General features: G+C 42.6%; 2 protein-coding genes across 6 annotated transcripts; one reads left to right on the top strand and one right to left on the bottom strand.

Annotated features, from left to right (window-relative positions):
• Window positions 1-2279: 2279 nt before the first annotated feature.
• On the bottom strand, window positions 2280-14412 carry UROS (uroporphyrinogen III synthase). 5 transcript variants are annotated; one of them, XM_052676876.1, is made up of 10 exons: window positions 14357-14412; window positions 10761-10850; window positions 10457-10540; window positions 9434-9530; window positions 8438-8512; window positions 8250-8324; window positions 6035-6118; window positions 5280-5365; window positions 3711-3809; window positions 2280-3023 (listed from the first exon to the last, which is right to left on the bottom strand). In XM_052676876.1, the coding sequence occupies exons 2-10, from the start codon at window positions 10821-10823 to the stop codon at window positions 2877-2879; spliced, it is 810 nt and encodes a 269-aa protein (XP_052532836.1). In that variant the 5' UTR covers window positions 10824-10850; window positions 14357-14412; the 3' UTR covers window positions 2280-2876. The 5 variants fall into 5 exon arrangements, with proteins under 5 accessions (XP_052532836.1, XP_052532837.1, XP_052532838.1 ...); XM_052676877.1 differs by lacking the exon at window positions 14357-14412 and adding an exon at window positions 14215-14327; XM_052676878.1 differs by lacking the exon at window positions 14357-14412 and adding an exon at window positions 10999-11324.
• Window positions 14411-20514, top strand: BCCIP (BRCA2 and CDKN1A interacting protein). The gene is made up of 7 exons (XM_052676875.1): window positions 14411-14556; window positions 14710-14784; window positions 14915-14995; window positions 16095-16190; window positions 16711-16898; window positions 18066-18240; window positions 20112-20514. Exons 1-7 carry the CDS (start codon window positions 14440-14442, stop codon window positions 20280-20282), a joined length of 903 nt encoding a protein of 300 aa, XP_052532835.1. The 5' UTR covers window positions 14411-14439; the 3' UTR covers window positions 20283-20514.
• Window positions 20515-20567: the final 53 nt, after the last annotated feature.

Below are 20567 nucleotides of genomic sequence, written 5' to 3'. Positions count from 1 at the left end.
GTGGAGGGGTGTGAGAAGTGTGTTCATGACAATCTTTTCTTCAGAGCTGAGGGGTAACTGAGCAAGACTGCTGAGATCAGTGACTCTTTGGTGCAGAGAGCAGAAGGATATGGTTTTGGCCAGAGGATTTCCTATGGAGCTGGCCGTGGCAGGTTCCTGCTAAGGGGGAGTCCTGCTGAAACCCTCTGGATCTGATAAAGCAGGCTGTCTCAGTGCAGTTTGCACTTCCAGAGGACAAGTCCAAAAGGTCTGTCCGAGAGAACAGTGTAAGACTAGAATGTACTGATGACATGGGCCGTGTTTAATTGGCATTGCACCAACAGATCTATGCTCAAATGCGGTGCTTTCTCCAGAGCACCACTTACACACTCCTGCATCCTGCTGATTTCAGAAGCAGCAGCTCACGTAAATGTGTGCTTCTCTTCTGTGGGCTTTAAGTATTTGGCACTGTGACTGTCAGCCAGTCTAAGAACCACGGCTGCAGAGCAAGCCCTGTAACTTACTGTGTGAAGTCTGTTACTGTGATGTGGGAAGAAGCTTTGTGAGCTCTTCTAGCTTTCCTGTAACAAAACAGAACTAAAGAATTTCAGCAAGGCACATGGATGAGGTCTCCAATCTGCCAAATGACTACTAAAAGTGTTAAGCCCTCTCTGGTTTAAGAATTCTACAGTGGTTGGATAAGACAGCAGAACATTTCCTGCTTCTTGATACTACAGGCAGGCTTGCAATGCAAAGCTAGCAGCTGGGAGAGCAGTTTGTTCCTTAGATGAACCCTTATCTGCAGGGAACAGTTTTGTGTGGTGCTCTAGGGGCAGGCTGGTAACCAAGGGCCCATTGCAAAGAATGTTATCTAGGCCTTCCAAAAAGATGAATTCCTAAGTTCCAAACAGGGGAGAGCTCAGGGACGTGTGAGCTCTGAGGGAAGGATTGTTTCAGCTGTGAAAGTGTTCCTTGGATAAAACTAAGCCAGGCCTATACATCAGCTGATCTGACTGGAAAGGAATAAAAAGCCACTCCATTGCTGCAACTCTATTCCCTTTTTTAAATGAAATATATCACTAAGTGCTGCACAGTGAACCAAGCTATATATAATATATATATATTTCTGTTAACACAGGATGAATATGTCTGAATCCAAATCCCAGCCATAATGTCACCTGAGTCACACAGCAGTTTGCATGGCCTCCATGTCCCATTAAGTGTGCTAAGTACATACTGTATGGAGGTGATGGAAGCTGATATTTCTGTAGGTGTCTCCACAAGAAACTAGGACTGAACTGAGGAATTAGACATAATTAGATGTGACTTAGGATAACTAAAGAATTTGCCATACAACACGTGGGAATACAAGCTCATGTGGATGCCTTCAGCTTCCAGTCCTTGCTCTCTCCTCTGACAGACCCCATTTCCCCTTCTTCCCCTGCCCCTAGGCACTGGCTCATCTTCTCCAGCTGCCTTCTCTTTCAGCTGTGAGAGGTGTGGGCAGTCCTGTAGGGGACTTGAACTGACTTCCAAGTCCTCAATCTGCTGTGGATTTATTTCTGAATGCAAAGATGAGCACTACTGCACACTATTGTAATGACACTGCTCAGCTGTAGCTGAATGTTCAACAACTTAACTAAAATTGTCCTTAAAAGGGGGAGGGGGGGGGAAATAGTGGTAAAGAAAGTCAGCACTGGCTTCTTATTCATTCTCCTCCTCTTGAGGGCATGTCCATGCAGAGTCCTGCAGCTACATCCAGTTACCATAGTGATCCTAGTATCCTTCAGGAGGTTCTTCTTAATGATGAAATATTCCTCCCACTGCTTAACAGCATCTTCCAGCAATTAGTAGGCTTCTGAGATCCTATTTCATCTCAAGAAACAGAACTGCTCCATAAAGCACAACGGTTGTGTTACTGTGCCTGATCTGACTGATGAATCCTCATATGCAACTTGAAGTTATTTCTGTTTATATTAACATAATTGGGTTCAGTTTTAACTCTTATCCTGGGTACAAAGCTGCTTACCTAATTGGAAATTCAGGTCATACGCTCAGAATTAAGCTAATAGAAACTTACAGCAAAGGAGGGTTTCTCTGTTCTTCCACGAACCTTGTTGTTAGTATAGCACTATGAGTGACTTTCATATGGATTATAACTGAGTGTATTATGATTTACATCTTCCATGAATTTCACAGCATTGGCTGAAGGTAGCATGAGTGCTAAATAGGATTACTTCTCCTTTCACAGATAAACAATTAAAGTATAAGTCGCATTCAAACAGACAACTCTAACACCATTATTAATGGTAAGCCACTTTATTTCTCTGTTTACAAATCCTTCTCTACAGAAATAGAAATGAAACCTTATTTTTTTAAGACTCCATACTGCAAGGATGTGTCAATAACTGACCTCCTGTTAGCTTCACTCAGTGCAACAGTACAAGAATTATCCTACTCCACTGAGAATCTGCAATCATTCCCTTAATATAAATATTTCAGAAGGAGAACAATGAATAAGCTTTGCAACAGAAAATACTTCATAAGTACAATCTTCTTTTACAACAGAAGATGTGCATGGAGAAACTGACTATACACAGAAGTGGAAACCTCACCTTGTGCACTAGGAGATACCTGAGGTGACACATGGAACACAAAATGTCAATATATTACTCTGATGCACTGGTGGCCTCTCACAGTTTGTTTCCTGGGACTGCACACATAAGAAAAAGGGGCTTCAGGACGTGCTAGACAAATTTCTTAGATACGTGCTAGCAGCTCACACAAGGTGCTGCCAGGACAGTGTTGTGTATTCCCAAACAATACTTCATGGCAGGACAACAGGTCTGCAAAATGAAAAAGCCTTCTGTAGAGAACCACCAACACATGCTGTGCTCTCAGTCAGATAAAATGCAGTTCTGTGGGCAAAGTGCTTTTTGGAGCCCAGCAGTGAGGTCTTGAGGAGTGGGACTCTCTGCAGTGCAGCTTACTGGGATTCCTGCTGCCTCCATGGCTTCTGCAGTTGTTGGACCAATAGCAGCAAACTGCAATGACATTGTTTACAGCTGGAATTAGTGTGAGCAAGCATGGGATCAGCTCTTATTAGTTACTTTCTTGGCTAACACTGCCAGAAATCAGTTTGCATGTCTGAGCTCACTGCGTTGTACCATTTTGCACTGAAGACCTTCAGTACAAGTCAGCTACCAGCTGGGCTGTTTAGAAAGTACTTAGGAAAGATTTCTCCCACCATTACAAACCTTCAAAGCTTTACCTTCCCTGTACCAAAATCAGCCTTTTTCCCCACTAGACCTCAATTGGAAGACCAGTAGCTGCCACCAGCTCAGTGAATTTGAATTCAAAGAATGAATTGCAAACCTTAATGTTCTTCTTTGCCATCACAGGGGAATTATGATTTCTTATGTAAACAGAAGATTCAGAAATCCTCTGCAAGACATTTTTATTCCTCTTTATGTTGCAATGAAAAGCATGGTTATATACTCATAATTATGAATGATGTTAGAACCTTCATTATTTGTTTCTCAAATCAAGACTGCAGAACTTTGCAGTGGATGCTGCCTAACGTGTTTTGTTCAGAGAAAGAAGCACAAAGAGCCTGGCATTCCCCACAAGAAAATGAAGGTTTGGAAAGGGTATAACAGCTTTCCTCTCCCTTGGTCTCCCAACCTAGGCTTACTCCCCATTGCATTTCACCATCTTAAAAGAGCAGGTACCTTTATGTGGTTGGCAGAATCACCAGAAAGCTTCTGAATGTGCTGGAGGCAAAACTTGACACCAGATGGACTGAAGAACACGATGCTGGCTGGAATTCCCTGTGTGAAAGTAAGCAGAGGTTAGCAAAGGTTTCTCAGTTCCAGCAGCACATCAGTTCTTTCACATCAACCCCTTTAAACAGATGCTAAGCCAACAGAGGGCTCTCTGTGGTGCAGTCTGCCAAACCTCCACACAATGCTGAAGTTCAGGTGTGGCTTTAACCAAATATTTTGTCGCATACCCACTGGGTGATAAATGTACTGCAACTTTTCTCATTTCCCTGTTTAGCAAGGAAACTCATCAAGTTATTTCCCTAAATCCATTCCTGCCTACGTCAGTTCTGGCCACGTTCAGTTTCCCAGCTTGTGTGGTTTTACCCTAAGTTCTGCCCACCCAGAGGTGCTGTGACAAAGATGAGGTGATGCCTTCCAGCTGCAGATCACACAGAGGGCTTTCTGTCCCACACGAAGGCCTTAAGAGAGCCAAAAGAAAATTCTGCAAGATCTGGACCCAAAGCACGTGCCTTCTTTATCGTGATTTTCTGTTTGAGCAGAAAAATACCCTGCATGAGATGTACCCAAAGCACATCTGCTGTTGTTAGCGTGCGTGACTTGGAAGCTGGCCTGAGCCCCTGGAAAGCAGAGCGATGCTTTAGCTGCTCCCTGTCTCAGTGTGCTGAAACACTTGTATCAGCTAGCTAGGAACAACTAAAAAGCCTATGAGAAACAGATTTAATAGCTTCACACTGAAACCAGCAAATCACATTGTCTGAAATGTGTGTAAGGAGTTCCTCAAAAAGAACTCAGAATGTGGATGTATCCTCCCTGGAAGCACTCAAGGCCAGGCTGGATGGGCTGTGAGCAACCTGGGCTAGAGGGAAGTGTCCCTGTCCATAGCAGGGGTTGGAACCATGTGATCTTAAAGGTCCTTTGCAGCCCAAGCCATCCTATGATTCTATGAAAATGCCTACGTACCACGCCAGAGCCTTTTAGGATCTCCTGAAAACTAACTTGAAAATCAAGATATAATTTAACAAGACACTGATGTATAGATTAAACAGACGTGAACATGCTCAGGCAAGCCAAGCTATCCCAAGAAAGAAAGGCTACATTTTGAACACCATTAAACACAGATACAGGGGAAAATTCAGAAAGTCAACCTGGACAAAATAAAAACAATTTCTGCTAGCTTTAAATCTTTTTCTGTGCACTGCTCCTGGCTTAATAAAGTTTAACAGATACATTTGCTTTATGACCTCAATACATATGTCACTTGGAATTCAAAACACTTAAAATTATATTCATAAGCTGGATAATCAGAGGAGAGAACTCTGAGACTACGGAGGGCAGAAAACCACTGCATTCTGATTCATAAGATACAGCAAAGTTGTCCAGAGACACCACAATAACAACAATAATTAAAAAATAAAGCTGTTTAATAAATATCCTCTGGAAGGGAAGGGAAAGGTGTGTTTTGTTAGGTTACATCACAGACCTCAAAAATTCTGACATTCCAATTTGACCCAATACCTGCTGTGAGAAATAGCTGCTCAGTGACTGCTGGAGATGCTCGTGTTGGGCAGTCTGGTACACAGTCAGGCTCTCCAGCTGTATGCCTGGGATCACAAGAGGCATTCAGAACCAAACAGGATGTCATTGATTTCTATTATGCCAGGAAAAAGTTCTTACTGTATCACTTGCACTTTAAAAGTTAAAAAATAGTTTAACTATTTCAGGTTAAAAAGACACAGGGAAAAGGACATGAGGGATTCATACATCTTTCTATGCATATTATACAAGATTAGAACTTTTGTAACTGGAGGACCTCAAAGCACATGAGGACAACTGTCATGTCTCACAGCACGTCTGTGATTAAGTTCTCTTCCTTCTCAAGATGCCAACAAAGGTGATGAACAAAAGCAAGTAACCTTGCTTGAGCTGCACTACACCAAGTCCTGGAGCTGTAAGCAGCATCCCAACCTCAAAGATCGCCCAAGGAGGCTGTGGATGCCCCATCCCTGCAGGCATTCAAGGCCAGGCTGGATGTGGCTCGGGGCAGCCTGGGCTGCTGGTTGCTGACCTGCACACAGCAGGGGGTTGGAACTGGATGAGCATTGGGGTCCTTTTCAACCCAGGCCATTCTGTGATTCTAAGAAAGCCTGCACTCCCATCCTCCAATGGACATCACAGAAAATTCCATTCTCACTCAAATTTGGTTCAAAAAGGCTAGGTACAAATTGTCTCCTAACAGACTGAGAACAATGAGGCTCAAAGGGAAGTTCAACCTTTTTCTTTAAGTGCTGTAGGAAGTACTTCTCTTTTCAGGGCTCCGCAAGGGAAAAGAAGAGATGATGAACGAGGTTTCTCTCCTGTAAATACACAAACAAAAACTTGTCATTAATTTCTTTTTCAATAAAGATGCATTTAATCCACTTTAAAGGTATCAAATGCTGAATGCTGTTGCAAATGCTGCATGCTTCTCCCCCAACACAGCCCTGCGGTAACTGAAAGCACTCACAAAAACTGCATCCCAATTCAGAGGGCAGAGCTACTTAGCATGTAAATTAAAAAATATTCCATAACCAATACGAATGCATCGACTAAAAAGATCTCATGAAAGATAAACAGCATTTCTATTCCCCGTGCCGTTCCACAAAGAAAAACAAGGACTGTGCAAGTTATCTCTTCCTTCTCAGATACACAATCTTCCTCCATTTTTATATATAAAACTTCAGCCCACTCTGTACACAACAGCTCTCTGTAAGGGAAAGAACTTTCAGGCAGACAAGAGGACAGAAGCACTCTGCTGGAAGCTTCAGGCTATCTATGTGTGTGTTTTCTTGCTTGCCCAAGGAAAAAGGTTCCAATTCCAAGGCTGGAAGACTGGAAGTGGGTGTCCACACATCCTCGTATCCTTTCAAAAGGAACTGGCTTCCAACCTCAATTGCTGTTACACTGCCTGCATGTGAATGCTCCTTGCCCATCTGGGAAGAAGGACCTTTCTGGTTTGTGACCTCAGCTTTTAAGCAGCATTAAAGGCAGCAAACACCATTATCTGTTCTTACACAACAGCTTTTTGCAGCTACTGCCACTAGGAAAGTCAGATGCTCATACGGTGACTGCTTTAGGTGTATTATCTTAAAGTGTTTAATGCTCATTATGTTAAGATATTTAATGTAAAGGCTGTTCTGACAAGAAATGAATGAAAATGAAAATATACTCCAATGCAAACTGAAACCCATATTATCATTAATCCTTCATCACTAAATACAGCCAGAAGTTCAGATGTTTTTGGACATGAACTTAACAGCAGACTTCTTGTGCAGTTTGCCTTTTCTACAGATAAGGGAAATACAGAGAAAATGTTAAGAAGAAAAGAAGAAAAGCAAAGAGAAGAACAGCAAAGACAAAATGGGAAGACCTTACTTGGAGTCAACACGTACTGGCAATTGGCACAAATATTACGTTGCAATAAATCTAAAATTACTTGCCTTGTAAAAAGACTCAATGTGGCTGCTTAATTAGGAGCAAATTCCTTTGTTTTTAATTCCACTTAAGGTGGTATTGAAGCACCTGAGTAACAAAAGGATTACCCTGCTGCAGATTTTATTTTTATTCTGACAACAAATTCTAATGATAGAAAAATTTCGAGCTGTTCCTTTCATTTACCTATCATGTTAAAATAAATAAGAAAAAAAAAGACAGAGGTTCTTACAAACCACTTGATAAAGGGTGAGAGCATCAACAGGCAGCCTCCAATAAACCACCCGCTATGATTGCATCTATCAACAAGCAGTCTCCAATGATTGAAATGTGCTGGATGGTTATTAAAACTGAAGGGTATTGAAAGGCAGTCATTCTCACAGGGATAATGGCAGTGCTACAGCTCTGTGTTAATTTAAATAGCCTGCTGGTGTTCTGGTATGAAACTGCCCTCGGTGTAACGTATTCTATGGAGAAGGCTGTAAAACATACAATTTTCTTCCCCACTGGTGGCTGTCAGAAGCTGCTGCTGCTTCCAAACCGCTCTCTTTGGGTCCAGAAAAACACAATCCTCTGAAACCACGTGTTGGTGCTGAGGAAAGGAGTTGCCCTTATCCACTCTGAATTACGTGGTGGTGAGACACCCCAGCCCCAGCAGTGACATCCCATGCTCACTGGCTCACTAACAGAACCATCTCCACGTTACGACCGAGCAGCAATTTCAAATCCTTACAGCTCTGACCTTTAATTAAGAAAAAACCCAACACCATTTGTCTGCTGGGTCAATTAGTATCCAACTGCAGAGTCTAAGATGTCGGGTGAATTAAGATCCTGGATAGGAATTTCAAAACGTTGTTTATGGCCTTTTAGAGCTATTTAGGTATTCCCAGAATCTGAATCCAGAGATGTAAGATGACACAGACCACATATCCTCCTCTGTTTCAGCATACAGATGACTGTATATACAAGAAACAAGGTACATGAGCTTCATGTAAATAGAAGATTTCAGATACTCACTTGAGCAAATATATTCAGCTAATTTTTCAGCATTTCCACTCTTTTCTCCGTGTGAAGAAAGGCCAATTTCTTCCACTATAAGCAAAGACAGAAGAAAATTCCACTGAATTCAAGAAGAACAACTCAAAGTCACAGAAACACGAGCTGAAATTGGAGTCCCAATTGATCCACCTTAAACTGCAGCTTACCAAGAGAAGCTGTAGCCTTTCCTACCACGTATGTTGGTTTGGTATTCCACTGTTGTTTAAGAGATTTTGACCATGCTGTAAAACATTAAATTAAGTTTAAGCACGTGGCAACAAAATATGAATGCTAAATGAGTATTTGGACTTCTGTGCAAATCTGTGGATACAGCAAATGCCAACAACTAATACAGCAGGACACTTCTCAGCAAATCTGAGTTCACAGAATGAATTTTTAATGTATTTTTCATCGTGTAAATAGCAGCCAAAAACATGTGTTCAAAAGCTTGATTTGAGTAAATAGTTCTTCTGTTAAATAGTGTTCTTAATGCATGCTTCACCTTCACATCGTATGCAGCTTACGTTCATTTCTACTTTGGCATTAATGTAGAAGTTTAAATGGCAGCAAAGCTTCTAGGGAAGAAGAGTACACTGCAAAGATCTCAACACACAAAGTGGGGAATTTGAAATAGAAATGAGTTCTCAGCTCTGAAGAACTCAAGAGTGGTGAGGTGCTGGAACAGCTGCCCAGAGAGGCTGTGATGCCCCGTCCATCCCTGGAGGTGTTCGAGGCCAGGTTGGATGGGGCCCTGGGCAGCCTGGGCTGCTATGAAATGTGGAGGTTGGTGGCCCTGCCTGTGGTGGGGGGTTGGAGCTTCATGATGCTTGAGGTCCCTTCCAACCCAAGCATTCTGTGATTCTATGATTCTATTCTATGAATCTTAGCATCAGCAAATGTAACCACAACTGACTGCAGAAAGAAACCCACGCTGATTAGCAACTGATGCCAAGAGCTTTTTCCATTCATTTCTAAGAGCAGCATAAAGCACAGAAAAGCCAGACCCCTGGAAGCTCCATTCAGCACAAGACTTTTATGACGTCAAAACAGAATGATTTTTTTTTTTAAGGCATTCTCCAAACACTGCTGATGGATGAAATAAAAAAACCAAACTTCAGAAAATACCAAAAGAGAAAAACCAAGGAATATGAATGGGCACTTACCTTCATTTTTACTATTCTCTCTTAAACATATCTTGATGGCTTCTAATGCTCTTGGACTGGTAAAAACGAGGCCCCTGTAACGCTCTGGATGAGAAAGCTGCTTGGAAATAGGAAATGTAGGAAGCACATTAAGAATCGAGCAAATATGTGAAAGAAATAAGTCAATCAATTCCTTGTAACCTTGTGAACAACAAAACAGCACCAACAGATAACAGAAACGGGCAATTATTTACACTTATCAGCAGCCAGATTATTTATAAGAGGAATGTATAACAACTACTGGATATTTTCCTGTGTGATATTAACGCTGAAACTCTGCAGGAATAGGTAAGGCTTCCTGTCACTGCCACGAGCTGAGGGATGGACGAATGACATAGGAGATACTCCACATTCATGTAGGAAAAAACAACTGCCATTTCAAGCAGTAACACAGAGGATTGCTTGCTGCTTCTCCCCTACCTGATCAGAAAACAGTAAGACCACAAACATGCTCTAAAAGACTGGTTAAAAAAAAACAGAGTGTTCCCAGGTCAATTGTAAATGCTGTGATACACTGCAAGACCTACTAAAGAGAAATGCTGCTGGAGATGGGCACTCGAGGTAGGCTCCCTCACAAAAGCTTTCCAGCACAGGAGAACTAAATAAACAGCTGAAGAAAGAATGGGAACAGCCATTACACAGTTTGACCCTACGAGATGAGGTACACAACTTTGGTGCAATGGAAGGGTGAACTTCAGGTACGCTTTAGTTGGTACAACAGTCCTCTTTTCTTTTGCTACAATGCCTGTGACTACTGCTTGTAAGCTTTATTGTCCTATCTAACCAGCCTATGTCTTTAGGGAGTACAGACAGCATCCTTCTCATTGTGTGTAACATCACAGGACAGACTTCTGTTAGTGGAAAAACAACACGAGGTACTAAAAAGGGCAGCAATATTATTAACTCAGTGTAAGATGCTGCACCTTGGCAATCATGGCCTAAACTCTGCTGGAAATAAGGCAACTGGAATCCCTCCAAACTTACCTTTTCAAACAAGTCTTCAAGAGATACAAATTCAAATGACAAAACTGGAATCAAAGTTGCTTCAAATCCATACAATCCTAATTCCTATGGAAAAAAAAAACCCACAATTCTTGAAATACACTTGCAGCAGTTTTTGCTTCAAAGAAACGACCAGGTCAGTGCAAGTATATTTTTCCTCAGCTAAAATACACAGGCATCTTACTCATTAGTGAATCTGGTTAGGTTCACCTATCTTGCTGAACAGAACAATACTGTTACTTAATAGCAAAATAACACAACCATTTACTTTTTCGAGTTCACTCACTTTCACATACGGATCTGGTCCCGACTCTTTGTCTTTGGGGTCCTTCAGTAACAGAACCTTCATCGTTTATCAAATAATTGCAGAAGAACTCTGAAATACAATAAAAGAATTTATCTAAATTAGATCTAGAAGCCTTTTTTGCTGAGCAGTGCCTTTAATGGCTCAACTCGAGCTGGAGCAGGGCTCCCTGTGCAATGAGCCAGCAGCTAACGCACGTTCTCTGGGAATGAATACCCACCCTGATAAGAGCAGCAAATAACATGCTGGCTTCAGATAATGCTGCTTAAGGGAGAAGCTGCAAGGAAAGTCATCAAGGAGAACGCTGCAGAAGGAGGAACAACCCCTACAAGGCAGTCATGTTCAGTAATGTAAGATGTAACCTGCTTCTGGCTGAAACAGCTTTATCCCACTCTGTTCCACCCTGTTCTGGGCCAGGCTCACATCTGTTGCCCATACACAGAAGGGAAGGTTCTCCATTCCTTAAATGCTGACGTGCTGAATTCAATGACTGATTCCAACACTTGGGCAAATACAACAAGCAGCAAAGCAAACAAATAGCTGAACACAAACAGAATTTGCTAACTGCACACTGACCCTAATTACTCACGTGCTCCTTTCTGATATTAACACAGCAGCCAATTAGCTTTAAAAAGAACAAAAACGAGTACTCAAATGTATGGAATATCACTGGTTTGTTTGCACCAAATGCATTGAAATCCTCCAAGTTTCATTGAAGACCAAAAGACTGTTTGGGCAAATGTTTGTCATCACAACATTTTTAAACATTTTTCTCCAAAGAGAAAAGGCAGCTTTGGACCAAAGCAGGCACTGGCACCAAGTGTTACTGAGGAACACCTATGGCTGTCCAACACAACACCTTACCAACATCAGCTTCCCCAACGAGCAATTCCACTGAATCATTAATACAAAGCACACAAGACATGTGGCAGCTTCAGTAACTGATGGTGTATTTTGAAGTACTAGCACTATGGGAACATATTTTAGATGTCATTAAATTTAACCAAGAGAGGAATGCAAAAACTTCTGAAGAGCCAGAAGATGTTTCCATATAGAGCAGTGAATGGACTGACAGAGTCCAGCAGTGCTCAGTTTACATCTGCAAACGAGACTGTGTTGTGAATAACCTGAGCTCAGTTTTGCACTGCCAAGTTTATAGGACGATGTTGGCCTCCCACTTTTGGCTCACAAAACAAGCACACTGTTTGCATGCCAATAACTGCTCTGTGATGATTGCTCTTCAGCTGTTAAGAGAATACCATTTAGAACCCATTAGGCTTGCAAACAGCTAATAAGAGGACCACGGATTTTCTGACTTGAGCACAAACGCACACTCAGATGAAGAAAAACTTGTATGAGCCATTCTGGGGTTTGGGAAGCATCCAGTTAGCTCTGATAACAAACCATGGGAGCAAGCAGAGCTCCCAAGGCATTCCTTTGTGGCCAAAGGTACAAGCAGTTTGGTGCTATTTCTCTTAGCCCGCATTACCTAAGTCAGGAGAGGGGTAATTTTGGGTCGTGTTGTGCATTCAGGGACATATTAATAGATGTAACTGAAATGCTTCCTATTCACAGCATTAAACAGTGAAATTCACCATTGCTGTGCCTTCAATTAAAACAGAAAGCTGATTACAGTGTGTGTCTCCAGTCCCCCACTCCCCTGCATTGGAAAAGTTGTCCCCAAACTAATTGCAAACCACTTCTATGATGGAGGATGGCTTTGAGAAAGAAAGAAATGGGTCCTTCTGTTTCTGCTTCTAAGTGACACTGAAAGCTGCAAAACACATCAAACTTTAATAAAACTCCAGCCCCTCTTTTATTGCAAGAAAGTGCATGGGTCACACAGCAAGGATTGATTGCCAAGTGTAACAGGAATGTCATAAACTGAAATGGAGATGAATTACAAGACACTACTGACATATGCTAAAAAATATTAAAGAAAAACAACCACTCTGAAAAACCCTGGGCTGAGATTTTTGATGCTATGTATTTCTTACCAATATTCTTTCCTAGCGAATAGCTGGGTTTAATAACCAGAGAAGGAAAGAAAGATTACCTGTGAGGCTGCCATGACTTGTTTCAAAAGCCTACCAAACTCACAGATAACATTATATATACACCATTCAACACGAGCAATTTTTCTAAATAATAATTCCTGTTACACAGGAATCCCAAAATCCAACTGCAAAACTAGTTCCCTGACCTGGCAATCCCCTGCAGCTGCAGGACTTGGACCTTCATAGAATCATTCAGGCTGGAAATGACCTCTCAGATCCCCCAGACCATCTCCAGCCACCCATCCATCCCACTGCGCCCACTGCCTACATCCCTCAGTGCCACATTCTCATGTTTCCCAAACACCCCCAGAGATGATGATCCCCACTCTCTGGGCAGCCTGTGCCAGTGCCAACCACTCTTTCAGAGCAGAAATTGTTCCCAATCCCCAGTCCAAATGTCTCCTGGCATAACTTAAGGCCATCACCTCTTATCCTATTGCCACCTGGGAGCAGAGACCAATCTCTACAACATACTGCAGCTACATATGGCACAAATCCCCACAGAAGGGGTTTTACTGCTTCATTGAAGAATTCTGTCAATCCATCTTGCTCCAATCTCTCCCTAAGCATCAATGTTTGTATTTCAGCAGTGCTTCCAGAGCAAATACAGCTCTCGACTTCCAGCAGCCCTAACCCAACCCAACCAACCCAACCAACCCCACCTGACCCAACCCAACCTGACCCAATCCAACCTGACCAACACAACCTGACCCAACCTGACCAGCTCAACCCAATCTGACCCAATCCAACCAAACCAACCAAATACGACCCAACCCCACCTGACCCAACTGAACCAACCGAACTTAACCCAGCCCAACAAACCCAACTAACCCAACATGACCCAACCCAACCAACCCAATTTGACCCAACCTAGCCAGCCCAGCCCAACCTGACAAACCCAACCAATCCAACCTGACCTGACCCAACCCACTCAATCAACTCAACCTGACCCAATGCAACCCAACAAGCCCAACTTGACTCAACCCAACCAACACAACCTGACCCAACCCAACCAACCTAACCAGCCCAGCCAAACCTGACAAACACAACCAACCTAACTTGACCTGACCCAACTCAACCCAACCTAACCAGTCCAACTCAGCCTGACACAATGCAACCCAACCAACCCAACACGACCCGACCCACCCTAACCCAACCAACCCAGCTCGACCCGCCCTCACCATCCTAACCCAACCTGACCCAATCTAACCAACCCAACTCAACCCAAACCAACCTCAACTGACCCAACCCAACCATCCCAACCTCCCCAATGGAAGGCAGCCCCCATCCACATGGCACACACAGCTGACATCTCCCCCCCCCCATGCCCGCACTGTAGCTTGTCTCAGTCCTTTCCTAGCGACTTCATTAGCACTCACTTAACGACACGCAGGGCCTTAAACAGAACAGAGTGCGCACGTTCAAACATCAATGTAACCCGCAGTTCGGTGCAGCCTGTGGGAGCGGACAGGAGCCCCAGCTGCCCCGCACGGCTCCCCAATGCGCTGCCCCCCCACTCACCCGCCCCGCGCCGCTCCCGGCCCGGCTCCGCCCCTCCCTCCGCGCGTCCTTCCGGCTCCGCCGCGCATGCGCACAGCGGCAACATGGCCACGCCGGCTAAACGCAGAGCGCGGCCTGCAGCTCCGGAGCGAGATTCGGAATCGGATTCGGAGCCGGAATCGGGCGACTCAGAGTCCGAGGAGGACGAGCAGGTCGACGAGGTGAGCGGCGGGTTCCGTTTGGCTGTTAGGAGAAATTCCCCTGCAAAAGACGGGGCGGGGGAGCAAACCTTCGCGTTCCTTACAGCCTGGCTCGGTTTTACTCCAGCTTCTAGACAGTTACGCTTAACTTTCTGCATTCTGCTTTTTTTGTAGGAAGTGAACGTTGAATTCGAAGCGCATTCGATATCAGACAACGACTACAATGGGATAAAGAAGCTGCTGCAGCAGGTGCTGTGCGTTGCCGTTAGCAGGGCTGACGCCTCGGTTCATTAATGGAGCTGTATGCAGCCGTCAGCTCACGCCGCCGCACGCAACGCCGGGTCTAAAACGTCTGTAATCCCTGCTTTTTATTTTCCAGTTGTTTCTAAAAGCTCCTGTTAACACTGCTGAGTTAACTGATATCTTAATACAACAGAATCACATTGGAAGTGTTATCAAGGTAAGACAGAAATGGCTCTTCTGAATTAAGTACTTGAAATGCAGTTATGTGCTTCTGGATGCGAATCTTGTCCTGAACGTTGTTTGTAACTTGCTTGTTTGTTTTGGGAATAATTCTCTTGTTGGACCTGATATTTTCCATGCTGGATTTGAACCAAACGGTGAAGTTGGTTGATTATTTTGGTTGCTTTCTTTTCACATATGAATTCTCTTCAGTCTTCTTCTTGAACTTATGACCAGTAGAGCAATTATGATGAAAAGACCATGGAGGAGATTGTTACTCTCAGTAAGAAGCAGTGCCATATAGTTTCCCTGCAATCTCAGGAAATAGATGTAGATGAAGAACACCCCCATGTGCAATTTATAGAGTCATAGAATTACAAAATGGCCTGAGTTGAAAAGGCCCACAGTGCTCATCCAGCTCCAACCCCCTGCTGTGTGCAGGTCACCAACCAGCAGCCCAGGCTGCCCAGAGCCACATCCAGCCTGGCCTTGAATGCCTGCAGGGATGGGGCATCCACAGCCTCCAGTTTCCTCTTGTGGTTTCCTCAGTACTCTGCAGAGCTCTGTGGTCTTAGGAATGGACCCTGAAATGAGTCCTGAATTTTTCTGCCCAATGTTAACGTGATTCTTAGGTAACAAGTGCATGATAGCCTCTATTCTTTGGGCAAGTGTTTTCTGTGCTTGTTTCTACACTCTGTTAAAGCTCTACTTTTTCAGACTTTGCAGGTATATCTCCCTGCATTAAAAACTGAAGAAAATCGGTTTTGCGTAAGATAGTGCCATCCTTTGTACAAAGATGCTGCTTATTAAACGCAACACTCAAATGTTAATGCCATTGAAAAGATAGTGCTATAGAAGGTACATGGCCTGGCTCTATGTACACCTGGCTCTAAGTGCATCAAGCCATTCAGTGCTGTAGCACTCTCATAACCATAACCAGAATTTGTAGGTTGTGTGTTGGCACAGGTTGCCTACATAGTTGTCATCTGAAGAGCATCTTCTGAAAAAAAAGAACAAAACAAAACACAACAGATTTTGGTGCAAGGAGTGAAAATGGAATGTCAGTATGCATTATTTCTCTTTCTTTCATTGAACAGCAAGCAGAAATCCAAGAAGACAGCAGTGATGATGACGATGTTGATGATGATGAAGTCTTTGGTTTTATAAGCTTCTTAAACTTAACTGAAAGGAAGGTTGGTATTCCTGATTAACTTCTAGGCAGATGTAAGTGTGCCTATGTTCTGCTTTTCTGCCTGGAACAGCATGCTGAGATAGTTGGATCAGGATTCTGAATTCTGCCATGGAGAATTATGGTCTCAGAAGTTCTGCATCACTTAGTTTGCTTTTGCATCCAGTCGTGCATAACTTGCTGAAGGTCAGAGGATTGAAACAGAGAATCGGGGCTGGTTCTGTCAAGTATTTCCAGGGCAGCTGAGCTGTCAGCCTCTTACATTTCTGCGCTTCCATCTTGAGCAGCTTTTGAATTTTGCTTTAAATGTCCTGGTGTCCAAACTGCATTCCTGTCAGTTAAGGACTTTTGTTTGCTCTCGGCTTCGGGGCTGGTAAATAGCAGAGGAATCGTACAGTGCTTTAGGGACCGCTTAAGGAAATAGTCTGTAGGACTCTTGGATGCTCCCTTGAAGTTCACTTTGACGATTTTCTTGTGTAAATAATTGTTGTGTAATGCAAAGGAAGCATACCTTTTGATTCTAGGGTACACAGTGTGCTGAACAAATCAAAGAGCTGATTCTGAGTCGGTGTGAGAAGAGCTGTGAACAGCATGTAGTTGAACAGCTGGATAAGCTCCTGAAAGATGATACTAAGCCTGTGGGTCTGCTTCTGAGTGAAAGATTCATTAATGTGCCACCACAAATTGCTTTGCCCATGCACCAGCAGCTCCAGTAAGTGGAGTTCTCATTGTGTTTTATTTGATGTTTTATTTCATGTTTAACGTGAAGTTGAACAGTACTTTTTGCTTCATATCTTTTCAGAATTCTTATATAGCACTGTGTTAAGAGAGCTGATACTCTAAGAAAGACATAAAAACAAAGCGATGATTTTCATCTATAAAGTCTGTGGTTTCTGTAATTTTTTTTAATACCCTTGGGCTTTCAAACTATACTCTTACAAATATGTGCTATAATACTGTTAGCTGATTTTCTCTAAAGTAGCAGCTATATTATAGTTTAACTTTGTGTTACAGTCTATTTGCATTTTCACCTAGGAAAAGTAATTTTTTTTAATAGCAAGCTTGTGTTAAGCAACTGGGATATTTCTGCTTATATGTTAATGTCTGGCTCAGGAATGGAAAATTTGGCTTGAGGGATGGGCTTTTAAGGTTGATGAGTTCAGGCCCATGAAAACCATATGCAGTGTTTTGGTAAGTTCCAGATAAAGAAGTGAAGTAGATCAGGGGCTAGCTGATCTCTTCTGGATTCATGGATTTACATCATAGATGGGATGGCAGTAAGTAAAGGAGTTGGTTATATGATGCTTATGATGTTATACTAGTTTAGTGCCACACTGGAAACCAGGAGATTGTGTTGGTTACAGAGCTGCAGTGATTGGATGGAGATGACTTCTTTCCCATCAAGTGCTTCAAGGCCTGACTTTGACGTTTAGTGCTAGAATGCAGCTGTCACAACCCAAATTCGGGTCTCAGCCTCTTTGTCTTAATGTTTTTGGAGCATTGCAGTGGCAACTCATTTAACACAAGAGTGGGCAAGTGTATCTTCTGTCTGTTCAGTAATAGCTCCGTGTGAGAGTGATGATCTGATTTGTTTCCAGGACAGCTGCACTTTGACAGGCTTTTTTTGTTTGCCGTGAGCAAGATTCTGGAGAAGAGAGTTGGCAGAGGAAAAGACATCCTTATTTTTACTGTTCAAGAGTGCAAGTAGTGTGTTTAAGTACTGGGAATGCAAAATTTGTATTTTAAATCACCAGAAAACAATAGGGTGCAGCACAAATGTGCCTACTAAACCAATGTGAGATTTACACTTGCTGAGGCTTTTAATTGTGTATGTGGACACATGATTAAATGGAACATGTAAACATCTATTTCTCTTCAGGAAAGAATTAAAGGAGGCACAGAGAACAAACAAACCTTGTGGAAGGTGTCACTATTACCTTCTTATCAGCAAGACCTTTACAGAAGCCACAAAGAATTCTAAGAAGAAGGAAGGAAGAAATTGGCAAAAGGAGGAATTAATGTTTGCAAATGCAGAGGAGGAGTTCTTTTATGAGGTAACATACACAGTTCTATTAATTTGAGATGTTTGTTTTCATTGCAACACTCAAAAAGGTGTTTCACCTAAACTTCAAGGGGTATTTTTGCAGGGATAGCTGCATATCTTTAATTAAGTCCATCTTATAAAAAAAAAAGCTTGCTTGTATTGAACACAACTCCTTTTGTCTTTCGTGAACCATTGAGAGGTAGATGTAGGAACAAAATCACTGTGGTTGGAAAAGACCCTTAAGATCAAGTCCAGCTATTAGTTGGACTTGAGTTAATGCTACCAAGGCCACCACTAAACTGTATCCTTAAGTGCCACATCTGCACAGCTCTTAAACAGCTTCAAGGATCGCAGCTCCACCATCTTCATGGGCAGCCCGTTCCAGTGAAAGATATTAGATGAAGTGAGTGTCTGAACTTAATAATGTATACGTCCTAAATAAATTAGTGTTGAAGTGTATGTCCTATCCAGTCACACAGAACATTAATTAGATTGCCATAAAATGGTATCAAGTGCAGCAAGGCAGACACTGAGAGCCAATTCAGGCACAGAGATGCTACTGTGGTTCAACCCAGTGGGCAGCTCAGTGCCTCAGAGCTGTTTGTTCACTTTCCTCGGTGCAGTGGGGAAGGGTTGGGAGCAACCCAGCCTCCTTGCTGGCAAGTTGGTGTGAGAACCTGAAAAGTTCTAAGCTTAGTGTAAGCACTGCTCAGCAGCAAATAAACCATCAGTGTGTTATCAGTGTTATTGTCATCCAAAACACAGAACCATACCAAGTGGTAGGAGGGAAATCAACTCTTGTCCAGCAGGGCAGCCAGCCAGGGCTGTTGCCTTCTTGAGCTTGTCAATTGGCTGTGCTTCACTCTGGTCCTTAAAACGTTATTGAGGCAGCTGAATGGAAGTTCTGTTAGAATAGATTTGGAGCTGTTTGAAGGTTTAAGGCCTCCATTGCTCAAACTGTGTGTTCTTCAGCAAAGCCACACAACTAATTTGATGGTTTTTCCAAAATTCCATTTGCAGACTGGAGATGCTGCTAGTAAATAGCAAACCTACAGAGACAGGTACTTAACTTTCTCTACAAAGGGAAGATGTTATTTTTTATAGTTAAGAGTTCAGCTCACGTTTTTTAAACTGGCTCATGTGAGAGCTAGAAACATTCCTTAAGCAAAGTTTTCCTGTCCATCAAGCATTTTGTCTCATAAAAAGTGACTGTTCTATCTGTATGTAGTGGATGTCAGTGAAAAGATAAATAATAAACATTACAGGCTCCAGCTTAGTTGAAGAAGCATCAACAGGTTTGCTCTAATTCTAGAGTGAAACTTGTAACACTACTGACTAACACCACCAGGCACAGGAGCTTCTAGAGGTCAGCATTTCTTAATGCAGTAACACGAAATGCGGTGCTGTTTCAAAACGAGTCAGAGGGGCACTGGTTTTTCTTTTTTGCATTTTATTCTGATGCAGTTAAGCTGAAACAATGGCAATCATTTTAGTATTTCATGTGAATTTTATAAATCAGATGAAAAGCAAATAGTTTAAGGAACGTAATTCTTGGTGTTTTTAATAGTAGGTTGTTTTGGTGGGCCTGTGGTATGGAAGAAAATTTGGCCAAGGAGGCTGTGGATGCCCCATCCCTGCAGGCATTCAAGGCCAGGCTGGATGTGGCTCTGGGCAGCCTGGGCTGCTGGTTGGTGACCTGCACACAGCAGGGGTTGGAACTGGATGAGCGCTGTGCTCCTTTGCAACCCAGGCCATTCTGTGATTCTATGGAAATAACTTTCTTCCTAGCAAGATTCCACTGTTCTTGTTTTGTTTAGATTATGTATGATCTTTTTGCTGTTCAAAATGCTTAATCCTCATGCATTTATTTCTGTTGTTTAGAATGCTCTTCTGAAGTTCAGCTACTCTGTGCAAGAGGAAAGTGACAGCTGTTTGGGTGGCAGATGGTCCTTTGATGATGTACCAATGAAACCTTGGCGGACTGTCATGGTAGTTCCAGCTGATGGAATGAATGTAATTATGGATAAACTCAAAGACTGTCTCTCATTATGAACTTTCCCTTAAATGGCTTTTTTCTAAAGCAGACATACAGTGCTGTATATTTTCAGAAGACTACCATGCAGTTAATGGTTTTGTCCTGCTCAAAGCTTCCTCTGTGCACTTAAAAGACAAGCAGATGACTCAACTAAAAATATCTATCAAATGACTGTTTTAATATATTGTATCTTAGCATACTTTGGTATCATTGTTAAGCAGTCAATAAAAATCCAGTGTTACAAGAAAACTTGAAGAATTACTCCATATGTTTTGAACTGTTCTTACAATACAAAAAAGAAA

The sequence above is a fragment of the Tympanuchus pallidicinctus genome, unplaced genomic scaffold (genome assembly GCF_026119805.1).
Source record: "Tympanuchus pallidicinctus isolate F22 unplaced genomic scaffold, pur_lepc_1.0 scaffold16, whole genome shotgun sequence".
Classification (NCBI taxonomy): Eukaryota; Metazoa; Chordata; class Aves; order Galliformes; family Phasianidae; genus Tympanuchus; species Tympanuchus pallidicinctus.
This window is presented reverse-complemented; position numbering and strand designations above follow the sequence as displayed.